This window comes from Chiloscyllium plagiosum, unplaced genomic scaffold, assembly GCF_037043375.1.
Source record: "Chiloscyllium plagiosum isolate Xiang-an unplaced genomic scaffold, Cpla_swu_hap1 HiC_scaffold_10, whole genome shotgun sequence".
In the NCBI taxonomy this organism is placed as follows: Eukaryota; Metazoa; Chordata; class Chondrichthyes; order Orectolobiformes; family Hemiscylliidae; genus Chiloscyllium; species Chiloscyllium plagiosum.
In genome coordinates, this window is record NW_028270148.1 from 100,522,806 (window position 1) to 100,542,242 (window position 19,437).

Consider the following 19,437-nt stretch of genomic DNA (forward strand, 5'->3'; position numbering starts at 1 on the left):
TCCCAGACCTAACCCTCCAACTCGGCACCGCCCTCTTGACCTGTCCATCTTCCTTCCCACCTCACCGCTCCACCCTGCCCTCTGACCAATCACTATTACCCCCCCACCGGCATCTACCAATTGCATTCCCAGCCACCTTCCCCCCAGTCCCACCCCTTACCCTCCTATTTATCTCTCAGCCTTCATCCTCCCCCCTCACATTGCTGATGAAGGGCTTATGCCCGAAACATCGATTCTCCTGCCCCTCAGTTGCTGCCTGACCTGCTGTGTTTTTCCAGCGTCACACCTTTTTACTGTGTACTTTGAATGCCTGTTCTGATTTGAAGCCACTCGGTCCAGGAGCATCCAAAATGACACCTCCAAACAGTAGTGACTCAAGTGGCCCCAGCAGTCTTAAGTATACCCACCAGGCAAATGGCTGCAGGAGAGCTGTGCTACTGGAGGCGACCTCCTTTTGGATGGAGCAAGAACCTGTCCATTCTCTGAGGTGGATGTAAATGGCACATGACGTTAAAGGGAAGACTTGCATTCACATAGCAACTCTCATGGCTTCTACAGCTCGTGAGGCATGCACAAGCCAAATAAAGAACTGCACTGTCTATGGGAAACAAGAGAACCAATGTGCATACAGTAAGCTCTGGCAATGCAGTGAAGATCAGATAATCTGCTCTTTTAAAAAATGTGGTTTGAAAGACAAATATTAGCCTTGACACACCTGGGAGAAGACCCCACTGTCCCTCTAATAATACAATTGCAACTTTAGTGTCTGCCTGACAGCAAAGACAGAACATCAGTTTAATTAGTTGAGTCCTAATAACTTCATCCGAAGGAGCATGTCTGCTGACACTGCAAACTCACTTCTGGATAGGACACTGGTTCGGCAACTTTTGGAATACTGTGTGCAATTCTGGTCTCCTTCTAAATGGGGAGACTCTCTGACTCTAAGTGCCCCCTGCCAGTAGCAGCAGGGACTCCACTGTGTCCCATTCACTCACATTCGTCATGCTTTTTTGGGTCCGCCATGTTTTTTCTTGGCAATGTGTTTTGCAAAGTGTGTGTGTCTGTGCGTGTGTGTCTGTGCGTGTGTGTGTGTGTCTGTGTGCGTCTGTGTGTGTGCGTGACTATGTCTGTGTGTGTCTGTGCCTGTGTGTCTGTGCATGAGTGCGTGTGTGTGTGTGTGTGTGTGTGTTTGTGTGTTGTGTGTGTCTGCGTGTTGGTGTGTGTGTGTGGCTGTGTGTGTTTTGTGTGTCTGCGTGTTTGTGTGTGTGTGGTGGGTGTGTGTGTGTCTGTGTGTGTGGCTGTGTATGTGTGTCTGTGCGTGTGTGTGTGGCTGCGTGTGTGTGCCTGTATGTGTGTGTGTCTGTGCGTGTGTGCATCTGTGCGTGTGTGTCTGTGTGTGTGTCTGTGCCTGTGTGTCTGTGCATGAGTGCGTGGCTGTGTGCGTCTGTGTGTGTGTGTCTGTGCGTGTGTCTGTGCATGAGTGCGTGTGTCTGCGTGTTTGTGTGTGTGTCTGTGCGTGTGTGCATCTGTGCATGTGTGTCTGTGCCTGTGTGTCTGTGCATGAGTGCGTGGCTGTGTGCGTCTGTGTGTGTGTGTCTGTGCGTGTGTCTGTGCATGAGTGCGTGTGTGTGTCTGCGTGTTTGTGTGTGTGTGTGTCTGTGTGTGTGGCTGTGTATGTGTGTCTGTGTGTGTATGTGGCTGTGTGTGTGTCTGTACGTGTGTGTGGCTGTGCGTGTGTCTGTGTGTGTGTGGCTGTGCGTGTGTGTGTGCGTGCGTGTGTGTGTGGCTGTGCGTGTGTGTGTGTCTGTGTGCGTGTGCCTATGTGTGCAGAAAGTTCCATATGCACCAATCTGAACTTTCCGGGGTTGGCATGAGTCCAATGAAATCTCAGAATTTCTCACAATAAAGCACCTTTCCTGTCCCCTGCCCACGGTGCCCATCCCATGGCCTGTCAACTCAGACATCCTACTCAAGCCTCCATCCTAATTGCTGTTGACGGAACCCTGAGCTGCTTCAGAGGGCAGTTAAGAGTCAGCCATCTTGCTGTGGGCCTGCAGTCACATGTAGGCCACACCAAGTAAAGATGGAGGATTTCCTTCCCACACAACGTGAGTAACATGGATGGATTTTCACAGTTACCGTCTCTGAGAGCAGCTTTATGCTGGTAGAAAGTGAGGACTGCAGATGCTGGAGATCAGAGTCAAAAATTGTGGTGCTGGAAAGGCACAGCCGGTCAGGCAGCATCCAAGGAGGAGGAGATATTGACCTTAAGTCCTGGGCTTCCTCCACCACCAAACTCTAACCACACGATGCCTGACGGAAGAACGCCTCATCCTCCGCCTTGGGACCTTCCAACCACAACGGATCAATGTCGATTTCACCTATTTTCTCATCTCCCCTCCCCCAGATCCAACCCTCCAACTCGGCACCACCCTCTTGAACTGTCCTACCTGTCCACCTTCCTTCCCAAATATCCGCTCCACCCTCCTCGCCGACTATCACCGTCACCCTCCATCTTCATCTACCTATCACCTTCCTAGCTACCTTCCCCCCACCCCAACACCCCCCATTTATCTCTCAGCCCCCTTGGGTCCCTCCCCACATTCCTGATGAAGAGCTTATGCTCGATATGTTGACTCTCCCTGTTCCTGGGATGCTTTTCCAGCACCACACTTTTTGAGCAGCTTTATATTCCCAATTTAATTAATTAGGATTCAGATTTCAACAACTACTGTGGTGGGGTTTGACTCCATGTTAATGAATCTTTAGATTACTACCTCGGAGACACCACCACCTCCAGGTTATGGCACAGCTAACATCATCGGAGCCAGGTTTCCTGGTTACCATTGCATCGTTGTGGGTGGAGCCTACTTGGCTATATTTATACAAGCTCCACTTACACCGGGCAATACTGAGGCCCACTGAGGGGTAGGATTGGATCTCCTTGAGCATGCACTCACATGGTCAGCTGGAGAGTGCCAGGTTACCTGATCACCAGGTTCCCCATCAATCTGGCAAGGATGATACCTCGGTATCTGCAAGTCTCAATCATCGCCCTCAGTTTGTGCATAAAAGGGAGGAGGCAGGGGTGTTGCTAATCGGCTGAGGGATTAGAAACGACCTTGAGGGATACATCAGAACAGGAAGTGAATTGATGACGCCCACAGATGAACGTCAAGGAGCCCACCCTCTGCTCGCTGTGCTGCATTCTTTTGTGGGAGTGATCTCCACGGCAACAGTAATTGCAGCAGAGGTAGCGGTTTCCGTAGCAACACACACACCGGATGCTGGAGAATACGAATCCCGTACCGAAACTGGAGGAGCAGCAAACCGGGTTCTGAATTGGACGTCGAGGCTTTCCGAATTGTGGAATTAAAAGTCCACTTCTCAAAGTGGCCCCTACCCTCTTTCTACTGCACTTTAACCCCGGTCAGAAATCCTTTCAGATACTAGGTGCAACTCTCACTTGGTTCTTGCTTTGCAGCATGGTGCTCTTGATTTTCTACCCATTGCTGACCTCCAAGTGAAGAGTTGCCCACCCCCCACATCCGGCAGGTCATGACATGGAAGGTCACACATGTTTTGTTAACAAGAAGCACCCGTGAGATGCTGCCCAGAATGTCCTCACAGAACGGTCTAAGGCAATGCCCAAAGGGAGCTCAGGCAAATCTCCCAAGATCCAAATGTCCCTGTAACACCCGGAAACCTCCACTCGTGGCACAACCAATCACAGAAAGGTTGCCCACATCACGAGAATGGAAGGAGATGGTGAGAAGGGGCTACTCCAATCAGAGACCAGTTCTCATCTGTGCTTGCTTGATTGTGGGCCTATCAGCAAGAGGGGTAGGAGAGAAGCAACCTCCATTTGGAGGGGCAACGGGCAGTTAGGTAAATGTGTGAGGGAGTCACTGGGAACTGCTTTATCCCAGGTTGGGATTGTCAATTGCTTTTACATGAGGCCTACTTCATCAGAAGTCAAGACTAGGGCCGCCTCTACCCCAGGCCAAGATCAGGGACATCCTTCAACCAATGCCAGGATTAAGGCTGTCTCTATCCTAGGCTGCGATCAGGGACATCCTTTAACCAAGACCAGGACACATGGCCAAGATCAGGGACATCCTTTAACAAAGGCCGGTATAGAGCTGTCTCAACACTAGGCCGAGAGCGGGGACATGTTTTAACCAAGGCCGGGATTTGGGCTGTCTCTACACTAGGCCGAGATCAAGGACATCTTTTAACCAAGGCCGAGATAGAGCTGTCTCTACCCTAAGCCAAGATCAGGGACATCCTCTAACCAAGGCCAGGTTAGGGCTGTCTCTACACAAGGCCAAGATCGGGAGTAGGCCTAGATGATGGCTGTCTTTAGCCATGGCCATGATCCGGGGCCTCTTTTTGCCGTGACTGGGATTAGAGCCATCTTTACCTGAGGCTGGAATTGGGGTTGGGGGGGGTAGGGTGCAGTTTGTAATTGGTGGTGGTTGGTGTGGGGCGGGGGGGTACGTTTAGGGGGAGAATGGAAGGCAGATGAAAGAGGGTTATGAGGACAAGGTCATGCATATAAGAATTGTAAACTGTGAATAAGACAGTGTGGAACTCTGCAAAGAATTTGACAAATTGATGGAGTGGGTAGATAGGTGGCAAATGAAGAGAAGTGTGAGGGATGCACTTTAGTCAGAAGAATATTGAAAGACCACGTAAAATAGGGGGTATAGTTATAAACCTGGGTCCCAGAGCAGAGGGTCCAGGGTGTGTATGTTCACAGGTCATTGATGGTGGCAGGACAGGTGGAGTGAACGGTTAATAAAGCATCCGGAACCCTCGGCTTTATGAACAGGGGCAGAGTGTACAATCATAATGAGTGACGTTGAATTACTCAGATACTGAAGTAATCCATGTTCATATGCAGCAAGACCTAGACAACATTCAGGGTCTGGCTGATAAGATGCAAGTCACATTCATGCCCCACCAGCATCTGTACCACGCGATGACCATCTCCAACAAGAGAGAACCCAACCATCACCTCTGGGCATTCAGTGGTAACACCATTGCTGAATCACCTACTATCAAAAACTCTGGGGTTACTAATGACCAGTAACTGAACTGGACTAGTCATATAAATAATGTAACTACAAGAGCAGGTCAGAGGCCAGGAATACTGGAACAAGTAACTCAAATCCTGACTCCTTAAAACCTGCCCACCAACAGCAAGGCACAAGTCAGGATTGTGATGGAATGTTTGCCTGGATGAGCGCACCTTCAGTAACATTCAGGAACACCAGCCAGCAGCCCGCTTGATTGGCACTGCATCTAAGCCTAGTAACACTTAATCCCTTAACCAGCTACGCACAATGAAAGCAGTGTGCACCATCTGTGAGATTCAGTGCAGTAACTTCACTGAATGCCCAGGGATGATGGTTGGATTCTCTCTTGTTGGAGATGGTCATTGTCTGCTACTTGTATGGCGTGAACGTTACTTGCTGAGACAGTACCTTCCAAACCTGCAACTCACCACCTTGGGATAGGTCAGTCCAACCTCTTGCCAGTCATATACGCAAGAACGATCCACCGGGGACGTGCCCACTCCACACAAGTTCAACTCCACTGCTTATCAACTTGGAGATATGGTGTTTGCCGTTACTAACAGATCTTGGTATTGGGATATGAGATTTATCCATCACTGAGGTAACAGGAATAAGACCAAGCCTCCAGGCCCAAGCACATCAATCAGGTCAAAGCAGTGAATAGTAACTACAGCTACAGATATGAGCGAGTTAGGTTGTTTTTAGATTAGATTCCCTACACTGTGGAAACAGGCCCATCAGCTCAACAAGTCCACATCGACCCTCTAAAGAGTAACCTACCCAGACCCATCTCCCTCTGACTAATGCACATAACACTATGGGCAATTTAGCATGGCCAATTCACTTAACCTGCACTTCTTTTGAACTGTGGGAGGAAACCAGAGCACCCAGAGGAAACCCACGTAAACACAGGGAGAATGTGCAAACTCCCCACACAGACAGTCACCCGAGGTGGGAATTGAACCCGGGTCCCTGGCACTATGAGGCAGCAGAGCTGACCACTGAGTCACCCGACAGGTGAATATTGAAGCTGGCTACCAGTGTCCCAGGATACCTGATGCCTGCAAGTTGCTGTTGTCAAACATTTTCCACCTCCCCAGCCTTGTGGACGAACCAACATCAAGGTGTGTAGATTTACCGAGGATATAAAGAGAGCAGTTGAAAGCTCCTTACCTTGGCCAAGTGAGAATTGATCCACTTTGTGAAAGTTCTCTTCTGTACAGCTTCCTGCTCATCTGTAAGACATTGACGGATCAGTTGTGAGAAATACGAGAAGGGGGATCATGAACATTGCTGCACACTAACAAAGAAGTACCTTTAAGCTAGCACTTGTTTGCAAATTTTTGTAACCAGCTAATGGCTACATGAGTAAACCACATTGCAAAGTAGGAGCCAGAACTAGAATGACATTTGTGTGTGGTGGAAGACTTAGAGACAGGGAGCCTGGATGCCAACTGCCTCCTGCAATAGTCAGTGTAAGGATGTGAGAGCTCCCAGTGAAGGGAATCAAGATGGTCTCTCTTCCAAGTTCCCTGTACCCAGAGTAATTTAGAGCCATAGAGGTATACAGCACGGAAACAGATTCTTTGGTCCAATTTGTCCATGCGGATCAGATATCCCAACCCAATCTAGCCCCATTTGCCAGCACTTGGCCCATATCCCTCCAAACCCTTCCTATTCATACACCCATCCAGGTGTCTTTGAAATGTGGCAATTGTACCAGCCTCCACCACTTCCTGTGGCCTCCATCATCTGCCAACACAGCTTTAGGGAGATTTGCTGAACGGTCTCCCACCATGGAAATTAATGGGAATGAGAATCAGACTAATGGGCAGCCCATGCACATTGCCATTGTAGCGATTGCAGGGACTGAGGGCAGACATGCCATTTTTCAGTTCAGTTACTACACACAGACTCCATCTACCTCCTCGGTCAGTTGACAAAGATTCCACGGTGTGACATTTTTGAACAGCTAACAGGAGTTATCCCCAGGACGCTCGTCAATGTCTGTCCCTTAGCCACCAACTTAACTGGCCATTTGTAAAATTTGTGGGATCTTGGTATGCTACCATCTTCACCCACAAAATAATCGCGACTACATTTCCAAATGTAATTAGTGGTTTAATAAGTAATTCGGGAGTGCACACCAAGGTGTAGTGGTAATATACAAGCAAGAATATCTTATTTTATCTATCTTCACAGAACACAATAGAAGAGAAAGACTTTACCCTCCTCTTTTGTTAGAATGCAGCAGAATTAAAATCAAAATAAACAAAGAACTCCATATTACAATGTTTTTGTTTGTCTCTGTCAGCGCTGGCTGGTTAGCATGCATTTGTACTTCAGAGAATTCAGACAAAGAATTCGTGCAGAGCAAGTTAAATTCAGCGAACTAATTAGCATTAACAAAAATATAACCAGACAACAGGTCAGTCAGTACCTGTAAGGGGACAAGTGAGTTTAATGTTAATTGTTTCAAGCAGAGACTCATTTTAACACAGGTCTCCAACCTGTCCATTTCTATTCACAGCTGGAAATGTGTTGCTGGAAAAGCGCAGCAGGTCAGGCAGCATCCAGGGAACAGGAGAATCGACGTTTCGGGCATAAGCCCTTCTTCAGGAAAGAAGCCATTCCTGAAGAAGGGCTTATGCCCGAAACGTCGATTCTCCTGTTCCCTGGATGCTGCCTGACCTGCTGCGCTTTTCCAGCAACACATTTCCAGCTCTGATCTCCAGCATCTGCAGACCTCACTTTCTCCTCAACCATTTCTATTCACAGTCATGCTGAACCTGTCACGGATTTCTGCCAGGTTTTGTTTCAATCGCTGATTTTATTCCAGTGCATATTTTTCCCCTCTCGAGATTTATAAATCACAGCTGCTGTTCGCATGTGAAATGTTAACACTGCAAATTCCAAATCAAACTACCACTGTATTAACTGTTGCTCTTTTAAAATTCACTCAGGAAACATGAGCATCGGCGGCTGGGCCCAGCATTTATTGCCCATCCCCAGTTGCCCTTCAGAAGGTATGGGTGAGCTGTCTTCTTGAACGTCTGCAGTCCACGTGTTGTGGGTTGACCCACAATGCCCTTCGGGAGGGAATTCCAGGAGTTTGACACAACAACAGTGAAGGAATGGCGATATATTTCTGTCAGGATGGTGAGTGGCCTGGGGAGAGACTTGCAGGGGATGGTGTTCCCATTGATCTACTGCCCTTGTCCTTCGAGCTGGAAGAAGTGATGGATTTGGAAGGTGCTCTCTTGAGGATCTTTGGTGAATTTCTCCAGTGCATCTTGCAGATAGTGCACACTGCCGCTACCGAGCATCAGCGGTGAAAGGCAATCAAGCAGTGCACTTTGTCCTGGATGGTGTCAAGCTTCTTGAGTTATAAGGAGAGGCTAGATAGGCTGGGACTTTGTTCACTGGAGTGTAGGAGGTTGAGACTGACCTTATAGAGATTTATAAAATCATCAGGGGTATGCATAATGTGAATAGCATGTGTCTTTTCCCTAGGAGTCATATAGGTGTACAGCTTGGAAACAGACCCTTCGGTCCAACCCATCCATGCCGACCAGATATCCTAACCTAATCTAGTCCCACCTGCCAGCACCTGGCCCATATCCCTCAAAACCCTTCCTATTCATATACCCATTCAAATGCCACTTAAATGTTGCAATTGTACCAGCCTCCACCACTTCCTCTGGCAGCTCATTCCATATACGTACCACCCTCTGTGATTTGGATGTGAACATTGGAGGTATAGTTAGTAAGTTTGCAGATGACACCAAAATTGGAGGTGTAGTGGACAACAAAGAAGGTTACCTCAGAGTACAATGGGACCTTGATCACATGGGCCAATAGGCTGAGAAGTGGCAGATGGAGTTTAATTTAGATAAATGAGAGATGCTGCATTTTGGAAAGGCAAATCAGGGCAGGACCTATACATAAGGTCCAGGGGAATGTTGCTGAACAAAGAGACCTTGGACTGCAGGTTCATAGCTCCTTGAGAGTAGAGTCGCAGGTAGATAGGATAATGAAGAAGGTATGCTTTACTTACTTTTTGTCATTTACATAAATGATTTGGATGTGAGCATAAGAGGTACAGTTAGTAAGTTTGCAGATGACACCAAAATTGGAGGTGTAGTGGACATCAAAGAGGGTTACCTCAGATTACAACAGGATCTGGACCAGATGGGCCAATGGGCTGAGAAGTGGCAGATGGAGTTTAATTCAGATAAATGCCAGGTGCTGCATTTTGGGAAAGCAGCACTACACTTAATGGTAAGGTCAGAGGGAGTGTTGCTGAACAAAGAGACTTCTACACTTAATGGTAAGGTCAGAGGGAGTGTTGCTGAACAAAGAGACCTTGAAGTGCAGGTTCATAGCTCCTTGAAAGTGGAGTTTCAGGTAGATAGGATAGTGAAGAAGGTGTTTGGTATGGTTTCCTTTATTGGTCAGAGTATTGAGTACAGAAGCTGAGAGGTCATGTTGCGACTGTACAGGACACTGGTTAGGCCACTGTTGGAATATTGCAAGCAATTCTGGTCTCCTTCCTATCGGAAAGATGTTGTGAAACTTGAAAGAGTTCAGAAAAGATCTATAAGGATGTTGCCAGGGTTGGATGATTTGAGCTATAGGGAGAGGCTGAACAGGCTGGGGCTGTTTTCCCTGGAGCATCGGAGGCTGAGGGGTGACCTTATAGAGGTTTACAAAATTAGGAGGGCTTGGATAGGGTAAATAGACAAAGTCTTTTCCCTGGGATTGGGGAGTCCAGAACTAGAGGGCATAGGTTTAGGGTGAGAGGGGAAAGATATAAAAGAGATCTAAGGGGCAATTTTTTCACACAGAGGATGATATGGGTATGGAATGAGCTGCTAGAGGAAGTGGTGGAGGCTGGTACAATTGCAACATTTAAGAGGCATTTGGATGGGTATATGAATAGGAAGGGTTTGGAGGGATATGGGCCGGGTGCTGGCAGGTGAGACTAGATTGGGTTGGGATATCTGGTTGGCATGGACAGGTTGGACCGAAGGGTCTGTTTCCATGCTGTACATCTCTATGACTCTATGGTCAGAGCATTGAGTACAGGAGTTGGGAGGTCATGTTGCGGCTGTACAGGACATTGGTTAGGCCACTGTTGGAGCACCGCATTCAATACTGATCTCCCTGCTATAGGAAAGACATTGTGAAAGTTGAAAGGGTGGCAGAAAAGATTTACAAGGATGTTGCCTGGGTTGGAGGATTTGAACTACAGGGGGAGGCTGAAGAGGCTGGGGCTGTTTTCCCTGGAGCGTCGGAGGCTGAGGGGTAACTTTATAGGGGTTTATAAAATCATGAAGGGCATGGATAGAGTGAATAGCCAAGGAAGTCCAAAACTAGAGGGCATAGGTTAAGGGTGAGAGGGGAAAGATTTAAAAAGGTCCTGAACGGCAACATTTTCACTCAGAGGGTGGTGCATGTATGGAATGAGCTGCCAGAGGAAGTGGTGGAGATTGGTACAATTGCAAAATTGAAAAGACATCCAAATGGGTACACAAATAGGAAGGGTTTAGAGGTTTATGGGCCAAATGAAAGCCAATGGGACTAGGTTAATTTAGGGTATCTGGTCGACATGGACAAGTTGGAGCGAAGGTTCTGTTTCTGTTCTGTACGTCTCTAAGACTCTATGTCAATGATTCTATGTGAGCTCTACACTCTTGTGAATGAACAAGAGCAGGCTGAATTGAACATAACTGTATAGAGAGAGTCATAAGACAAGACACCTTCTCTGGATCCCTATGGAACCAGGCTGCAGTCCCATGTGATTTCATACCACCAGGACTTAGCTCTCCTACTCTCACTAATGATACCTGAAGAAACGGTATAATTCTCCTTACAGTCATGGGTTCAAATCCCACTCCAGAGCAAAGAGCCTATAATCCAGGCTGATACTCCAGTGTAAGTACTGAGGGAGCACTGCATTGTGGGAGGTGCTGTCCGTCATTCAAGGTGCGAAACCAAGCTACGTGCCACGCTCTAAGGTGGACGTTGGCAATCCTGTGCCGCTCTCAGAAGTGAGTTTTGATGTCCGGGTCAACAAGAATTCTTCAACCAATATCTAAAAGAGGTATTTAATTGCTGTTCATGGGACCTTATTGTACATATATTGGCTGCCTTCTTTCCTTACATTACAACTGGTTGCAATTTAAAGACATATATTGACTGTAAAGTGCTTTGAATGCATAAAAGGTTGTGAATGGTGCTTTATAAATGCAAGCTTTTTTCTTTGTATCTATATCATGTCTCAAGCTGCTCAGACACTGCATCCCAAAATAGCAGTTTCTGTGAGAAACCAAGCTAATTAGCATTTCAATGAATCAACAATACCCATTTCCAGAATCTCACGAGGAAGTCTGTTCCATTGGTTGACCACTTGCTCAGAAATCAGCTTCGAGAGTACCCTCTTTTACTTCTTAAAGGTTAATGGGGGTTTCAAAAAAATCCAAGTCGAAATGTCTCCTTAAGTGACAAAAGGAGAAATTAGAGGCATTTGCTACAAAAGATACTGGGAGCAGCAAAAGACTTCCTTTTGGACAGCGTTAGTAAGCGAAAAATAAAAAAGCAAGTGATTCCCTTGATAATATAACTGTAAGATGTCAGGAGATAAAAATAACAGGCCCAGAAATAATTCCTGTTACAACGAGCTTTGACTGCGGAAAGCAGCACTTTTTTTTCCACAGCCTTTTGGAGACTTTTACAAGTTTGGGAAGATGTTAGAGACCGTGAGCTGGTTCTGGTCATTCTGTCAGCTCTGACACGAGTAAGATCATTGCAACCACCTTCCAGTCTCCCTGTATCCATAACTACCTGAAAAGATATCAAATGCTGTAGATGTTTATTGCAATACAACATTCATCATCTCCCTGATTGATAGCCTCAGCCTGGCGGAAGCTCTCTGACCTCGAGCAGATTTATTCAGATGGTGTGCCCGTTGTGGTGAAGTAACTGGACACTCAGAAACTAAATGGTTAGCACGACTGCCTCACAGTTGCAGGGACCTGGGTTCGATTCCAGCCTCGGATGACTGTCTGTGTAGAGTTTGCACATTTTCCCTGTGTCTGCGTGGGTTTCCTCCGGGTGCTCTGGTTTCCTCCCACAGTCCAAAGATGTACAGGTTGGGTGGATTGGCCACACTAAATTGCTTATCGTGTCCAGGGGTGTGCAGGTTGGGTGGACTGGTCATGCTAAATTACCCACAGCGTACAAGCATGTCAAACCTAGCCATGGGTAATGCGCAAGTATGGGGATAGGATGGCGGCTTGGGTCTGGACGCTCTTCGGAGGGTCGGTGCAGATCCAATGGGCTGAATGGCCTCACTCTGCACTGGAGGGCTTTAATGATGAGAGAAGGTGCCTCACAAGAGGTTTCTGGCTGTTGTGAAATTTCTTATAATAAAGCAGGGCAGGGTAAAGGTGTTAAAGTAACAATAAACCAGTGAAATCTGAGAATGAACAGAGAAATGACTAACCGTAGATCTGAAAACAAATCATCGATTGTACTTACAATCTTGTTCCACCTAGAAGGCAGAAATGAGCGTATCAGAGGGGTTTTGCTCAGGTTCCACTGGGAACATAGCTGATTGCTAAAGCTAGATCTGAGAGTCCTGCTGCAAACTGCCTGGAGACCAAGTAAAGTGTTCAGTGACTGGGGGTACCACTCCCTCTGACCACCCATGGGAACACAAGCCAGACTCAGGCTCTCCAGAGAGGCTTTGCCCCTGCAATGGGGGCACCAGACATTCTGGCTACGGGACCACACCCCATTCAACTGTGACTGCCTCGATATGATGGGGATGCCTGGCGTATCAGGTTTGAGTGGGTACCTTACTTTCTGATATTTGGCCTTGTCATTCGAAGTCAGGTGCTCCTGAAGTCAATGTAAGTGAAAGTGGTTGATTCTCTTCGCATGACACTGTTACACAATCCAAGCCTTGACAGCAGATTGGGCAGGACCATTGCTCTATAGACTTTCAGTTCGATCGAGGCAATAATGATTGCCAAATTTTAGCAGGGTGTGTGTTGACTGATTACCTAGACTACTACTTGACAGTCCTGAACTGATTGGCTCGTGAGATCATTTCTGATGGATTTAAGGATCAACCACGTTGATGTTGGTCTTCAACTCCAGTTAAAGATAGTCCCCAAAGGACTTCAAAACAAAATGGGTTATTAACCCACTCCATTATTCATGAATCGGTGGACTTTCCTATGTGGGTTGTAACAATTCCTAGTTTAGTCATATCCCATAATGTTACCAGCCTCTGCAAAATATTGGCAGAAGCTGTGACTGAGTAGCAATGAACCACTGGTCAACCATTTTAGCAATAATGACAACAGCAACTTTCCATTTTCAATATGTTCATCCATCAAGTCTAAACATTCCAGCTTCCATGTTGGCATTTGTACATATGTCTCTAGATTATCATTCTGTCAAGGTCACATCATTTATCTTTATTTATTTTTCACTGTGGACTAAAACAGCAAAAGAACTGTTTTTGAAGCCAATAGACTATGTAAGGAATTGCTGCACCTTAAAAACCCAGTTACTGGGACTCATTGTGAGCTGTGTTTACACTGCTGCTTTGCAAGGAGTGAGGGAGGAGAGATAAGTGACATACAGTCATAGAGTCATAGAGATGTACAGCATGGAAACAGACCCTTCGGTCCAACCCGTCCATGCCGACCAGTACCAGGCTGTGTTGAGCAAGACTTGACCAGCAACAGATTTCTGATTGGTTTGTGCAATCGTGAACAATTGTGAATACCAGAGGTCATCAGCCTGACAATCGCGCTCTGATTGGTTCTGGGCAGGTGAACATTTGGTGTGTGTGAACAATACAGAGGCCCAAGGTCTCCACACTGGAAGAAGCAGGAGTGAAGTAACTTGAGCCTGGAGACAGACACTTATTTTCTCCCAGCATTTGATAGAAGCTGTTGCCTCACACCAGTCTCTGTGAAACTAAACAATTAGTGTGCAAATCCCCTCATGTCCATGAATGAATTGAAGGATCCTGGAAGGTATGAGGTCAGAGAACAGAAAGTTTTGGGGAGAAAAAAGAGGAAAAGCCTTGGACTGGTGCTATTGAACTGTGATTTCCCAGTATCTTTTCCTCCCTCTAGAACACCCAGGGCTTATTTGTTTGTCTGCAATGTGTGTGTGTGAGCATGTACATGTGTCTGTGAGTGGGTGTGTGTAGGGGTGTATGTGTGTGCATGTATCTGTGAGTGTGTGTGTGTGTGTGCATGTGTCTGAGTGTGTATGTGTGTCTGTGCGTGCATACATGTGTCTGTGAGTGTGTGTGTGTGTGCACGTACATGTGTCTGTGAGTGGGTGTGTGTAGGGGTGTACGTGTGTGCATGTGTCTGTGAGTCTGTGTGTGTGTCCATGAGTGTGCATGTGTCTGTGTGTGTGTGTGTGCATGTGTGTACATGTGTCTGTGAGTGTGTGTGTGCATATGTCTGATTGTGTGTGTGTGTGAGTGCATGTGCGTGCATGTGTGTACATGTGTGTGCATAAGTGCCTGTATGTGCATAAGTGCCTGTATGTGCACATGTCTCTGTGAGTGTGTGTGCATGCATTAATGCACATGTCTGTGTGTGCGTGTGCATATGTGTCTATGTGTATGCATGTGTCTGTGTGTGAGTGTGTGTATGTGTGTATGTGTCTGTGCGGATGTGTCTATGCATGTGTGTGTTGTGGTGTGCATGTGTCTAGGGATTTTAAAGGGGCCTAGAGTTTCAACAAACAGAGTTATATAGGAGAAAGTGAGGACTGCAGATGCTGGAGATCAGAGTCGAGAGTATGGTGCTGGAAAAGCACAGCAGGTCAGGTAGCATCCGAGGAGCAGGAGAATCAATGTTTCGGGCGAGAGCCCTTCATCATCAATGAGGCTGTGAGTCGAGGGATATGGAGAGATAAATGGGAGGGGATGGGGCGGGGGGAAGGTTGCTGGGAATATGGTAGGTAGATGGAGATGGGGGTAATAGTGATAGGTCGGAGAGGAGGGTGGTGTGGAGAGGTGGGTAGGAAGATGGACAGGTGGAACAGTTCATGAAGGCGGTGTCGAGTTGGAAGGTTGGCACTGGAATACGGTGAGGGGAGGGTAAATGAGGAAACTGGTAAAATCCACATTGATGCTGTGTTGTTGGAGGGTCCTGAGGTAGAAGCTGAGTTATGTGTTAATTTATTTGTAATACTCAGTAGTTCCTATTAAATACAGAAACCTTGTCAGTTAACCTGAGTTCATCAGACAGATAAGTGGGCACATCAGGAGGAGTGGAGTTCAAGAATCGGTGCACCTTCCCAAGTGAGTTGTAGCAATTCCTAGTTTAGTCATACACCATAATGCTACCAGCCTTGGCAATATATTGGGAGAAGCCATAGCTGAGTAGCAATGAATCAATGGTCAACAATTCTCTCAATAACAACAACAGCAACCCACCCCTGTGCCTTGGGATGTCTGATTGACACAAAAGAGCAGGTTCACTTTTGACTGTTTTGAGCTGTGCTCAAGTGCCCAGTGGAGTGGGTAAGTCTAACCCTGACCTTTAATCCTCTTGAGTTTAACTCTCCGTACATGAGACTGAGTGATTTTAATCTTAGAATTCAGACTCAATGTGAACGGGAGAGTCAGAAAGGTGAACTGACTCAGTCACAGAAACCAGAAGATGCCAGGTCTCTCACATCGAGCTCTGAGCCACCTACTCATATGGTGAATGGGTAGAGCGATGTTGAAGACAAGAGTAGACGATTGAAGAGTTGCAGAGGGCTGGTTGGACAGAGCAGGTCATGGACAACTCCATAAGGTCGGTGGGGCGCGTGGGGCAGTCAAACTTGGCTTTAGCTATCATGCTGAGAAGAGGAACCAGCTGCGAGCTGAGGTTGCTGAGCAATCAAAACTCTTAGGCCAATGCCCTGTGGACTGTCCCCAAGCCGAATAAGGAAGTGGACATCGAAGGTTCCTGGGAGCAGGGAAGGGGGAACCCGCAAAAGCCCAACCTCAATGGTGTTGAAAGGTCAAGAAGTTTCTTTGCTCACCCACTGACCTTAATTTCCTTCTTAGTTCCTCCATTCTCTGGAATCAACAACTTGCATTCACATTGCACCTTCGTAAATCATCCCAAGATGCTTCACAGAAGTATATTCAGAGACCGAGCCACATGAGAAGACAATTGTGCACGAGGGTCATAAGAAAGGAGAGAGATGGCCTAGTGGTATTACCTAGTGGGGCAGCAATGGCCTAATGGTATGATCATTAAACTGGGGACCTGGGTTCAAATCCCACCATGGCTGATGGCGGAATTTGAATTTGATAAAAACTTGGAATTAATTACCATTGCCAGTTATTGGGAAAAAACCCATCTGGTTCACTCATTCCCTTCAGGGAAGGAAATCTGCCACACTTACCTGGTCTGGCCTACATGTGACTCCAGACCCACAGCGATGTGGTTGACTCTCAACTCCCCTTTATGTGATTAGGAATGGGGTAATATGTGCTGACCTAGCTGGTGACACCTACATCTTGTGAATTAATTTTCTAAACAAGTTGGAGACATTTGGACAAGCAAAGAGAAGGAATTTCTCAGCCTGGGGCTGCCTATGGTGAAGCCATTAAAATATGAGAAATGAAACAGGCCAGAATTAGATGAGTGTTGAAAATGAGGATGCATCAGATGACTGACATAGGGTATAAAGGTGCTTCGAAATGATTAGAATACAATTCCTACTGTGTGGAAACAGGCCCTTCAGCCCAACAAGTCCACACTGACCCTCTGAAGAGTAATCCACCCAGACCCATTCCCCAACCATACATTTAGCCCTGACTAATGCACCTAACATTATGGGCAATTTAGCATGGCCGATTCACCTGACCTGCCCATCTTTGGACTGAGGGAGGAAACCCACGCAGACACAGGGAAAATGTGCAATCTCCACACAGACACCCAAGGCAGAGATCAAACCCAGGTCCCTGGCACTGTGAGGCAGCAGTGCTAACCACTGAGCTACCGTGCCACCCATCTTGAAGATGTGAATTTTAAAATCAAGGCACTCTCAATCCTAGAGCTTTGGTTCAGTAAGCTCAGGGGCAATGATCAAACAGGATTCCATGTGAAGTGGGATCGAGACTGCAGATGGGCTGAAGATCTATCTGGAAGAAGACTGATTCCTGACCGACCCTTCGTTTAAAGCAGAAGTAATACTTTGTAGGTCCAAGGAGCCCCCTGGTCCTGGAACACCATATAAATAGTGCAAGTTCCTAACAAACCTCGCCCGCCCCCCCCCCCCCCCCCCCCCCCCCCCACCACAGTGGGGTGAGTTCACGCCAGCAGTGTAGCCTAGGGCAGAGACAGTCCTGGGACTGTGCTGATGCCTCACAGGGTTTGTGAAATAAAACTGCAAAAGCCTTCTCATGCATTAGTGAGGCTTCTGTTAGAATCAGAATCGAGAGTGTGGTGCTGAAAAAGCACGGCCGGTCAGGCAGTATCCGAGGAGCAGGTGAGTCGACATTTCGGGCATAAGCCCTTCAACAGGCTTCTGTTAGAATCAGGAGGGAAGTGGAATACTGCATCCACTGTGCCCAGGAATAAAACACCACTGGGTTCAGTGATAAAACACCACTGTGCCCAGGAATAAAACACCACTGGGGTTCAGTGATAAAACACCACTGGGTTCAGTGATAAAACACCACTGTGCCCAGGAATAAAACACCACTGGGGTTCAGTGATAAAACACCACTGGGTTCAGTGATAAAACACCACTGTGCCCAGGAATAAAACACCACTGGGGTTCAGTGATAAAACACCACTGGGTTCAGTGATAAAACACCACTGTGCCCAGGAATAAAACACCACTGGGTTCAGTGATAAAACACCACTGTGCCCAGGAATAAAACACCACTGGGGTTCAGTGATAAAACACCACTGGGTTCAGTGATAAAACACCACTGTGCCCAGGAATAAAACACCACTGGGTTCAGTGATAAAACACCACTGGGTTCAGTGATAAAACACCACTGTGCCCAGGAATAAAACACCACTGGGTTCAGTGATAAAACACCACTGGGTTCAGTGATAAAACACCACTGGGTTCAGTGATAAAACACCACTGGGTTCAGTGATAAAACACCACTGTGTCCAGGAATAAAACACCACTGGGTTCAGTGATAAAACACCACTGGGTTCAGTGATAAAACACCACTGGGTTCAGTGATAAAACACCACTGTGCCCAGGAATAAAACACCACTGGGTTCAGTGATAAAACACCACTGTGCCCAGGAATAAAACACCACTGGGTTCAGTGATAAAACACCACTGGGTTCAGTGATAAAACACCACTGGGTTCAGTGATAAAACACCACTGGGTTCAGTGATAAAACACCACTGGGTTCAGTGATAAAACACCACTGTGCCCAGGAATAAAACACCACTGGGTTCAGTGATAAAACACCACTGGGTTCAGTGATAGCTCCTGATTTTAGCAACTGGGTTCCACTTTGCACTTTTCTGGCTGTGTTTTAAAATAAAGCAAAGTCTGCTTCATTAACCAGTCGTCTTTAGTTCGTAATGCTGGACTGTATTTCACTAGGACCGTGAAAACGCGATTCTACTGAAGCCCTCAGCTAGACTGCACACCGAGAGCTGGGCTGTGCTGGCACTTACACTTGCTGAGGGGACGCCACACATCCAAGTGAGTACACGGTTTTATAAAGCCTCAGCAGAAGCAGCCGTATTGACAACTTACCGTGGAGATACTGAAAGAATCCAGTCACTAGGTTCAGTGATGTCACCCTCTTGCCAGAGACTCCTTTGCAGCTGGCCATTATGTGTGACGCATCTTGCAATGAATCGGTAAAATGTTTTAAAATTCCAATGATCCCCGAGGGAGGGGCGGGGTTTGATTCTGCGGGAACGTCCTCCTGCGTGGTCTCACCTGCGCGGTGTCTCCCCCCCCTCCATGGACGTGCAGAGTGACCCCAGGCGGGTGCTGAGTGGGATTTTTAATCCCTGGCTTCCTCCCGCCCAGTTTCTGTGAAAGATGAGATGGGGTGGGGAGTCCGGCGAATCCAACCACTTTCTCACCACGCCAGGGGCTTGATCCGAGGCGATGTCACTGCAGCTTTCCCCCCCCACCCCGAAGCCTTAGATCCGAAAGTAACAGGCATTAATCCGACATTCCGGGAGGATACTGCCTCTTGTCACCGTGACAGTCAGAGAGCTCCAGTCATCGGGCAGATGGACTCTGAGCAGACTTTGTCCAGGGACGTACACACACACACTCACACAGACACACAGCCTGAGCACCGACTGCAGAAGACTG

At 47.3% G+C, this 19,437-nt stretch overlaps 1 protein-coding gene across 15 annotated transcripts in view; it reads right to left on the reverse strand.

Annotated features, from left to right (window-relative positions):
• syne1b (spectrin repeat containing, nuclear envelope 1b) overlaps positions 1-19,437 on the reverse strand; it is a 629,476-nt gene that overhangs the window by 547,910 nt on the left and 62,129 nt on the right. For 11 of the 15 annotated variants that reach the window (XM_087991587.1, XM_087991592.1, XM_087991591.1 and 8 more), the window contains exons 1-2: positions 18,862-19,297; positions 6,255-6,316 (exon numbers count right to left, since the gene is read on the reverse strand). In XM_087991587.1, coding sequence (XP_087847713.1) covers positions 6,255-6,316; positions 18,862-18,940 — 141 coding nt within the window. In that variant the 5' untranslated portion in view covers positions 18,941-19,297. Of the gene's footprint in view, positions 1-6,254; positions 6,317-18,861; positions 19,300-19,437 lie in introns of those variants that run through there. The other 4 variants (XM_087991597.1, XM_087991585.1, XM_087991593.1 and 1 more) reach the window with 3 other exon arrangements.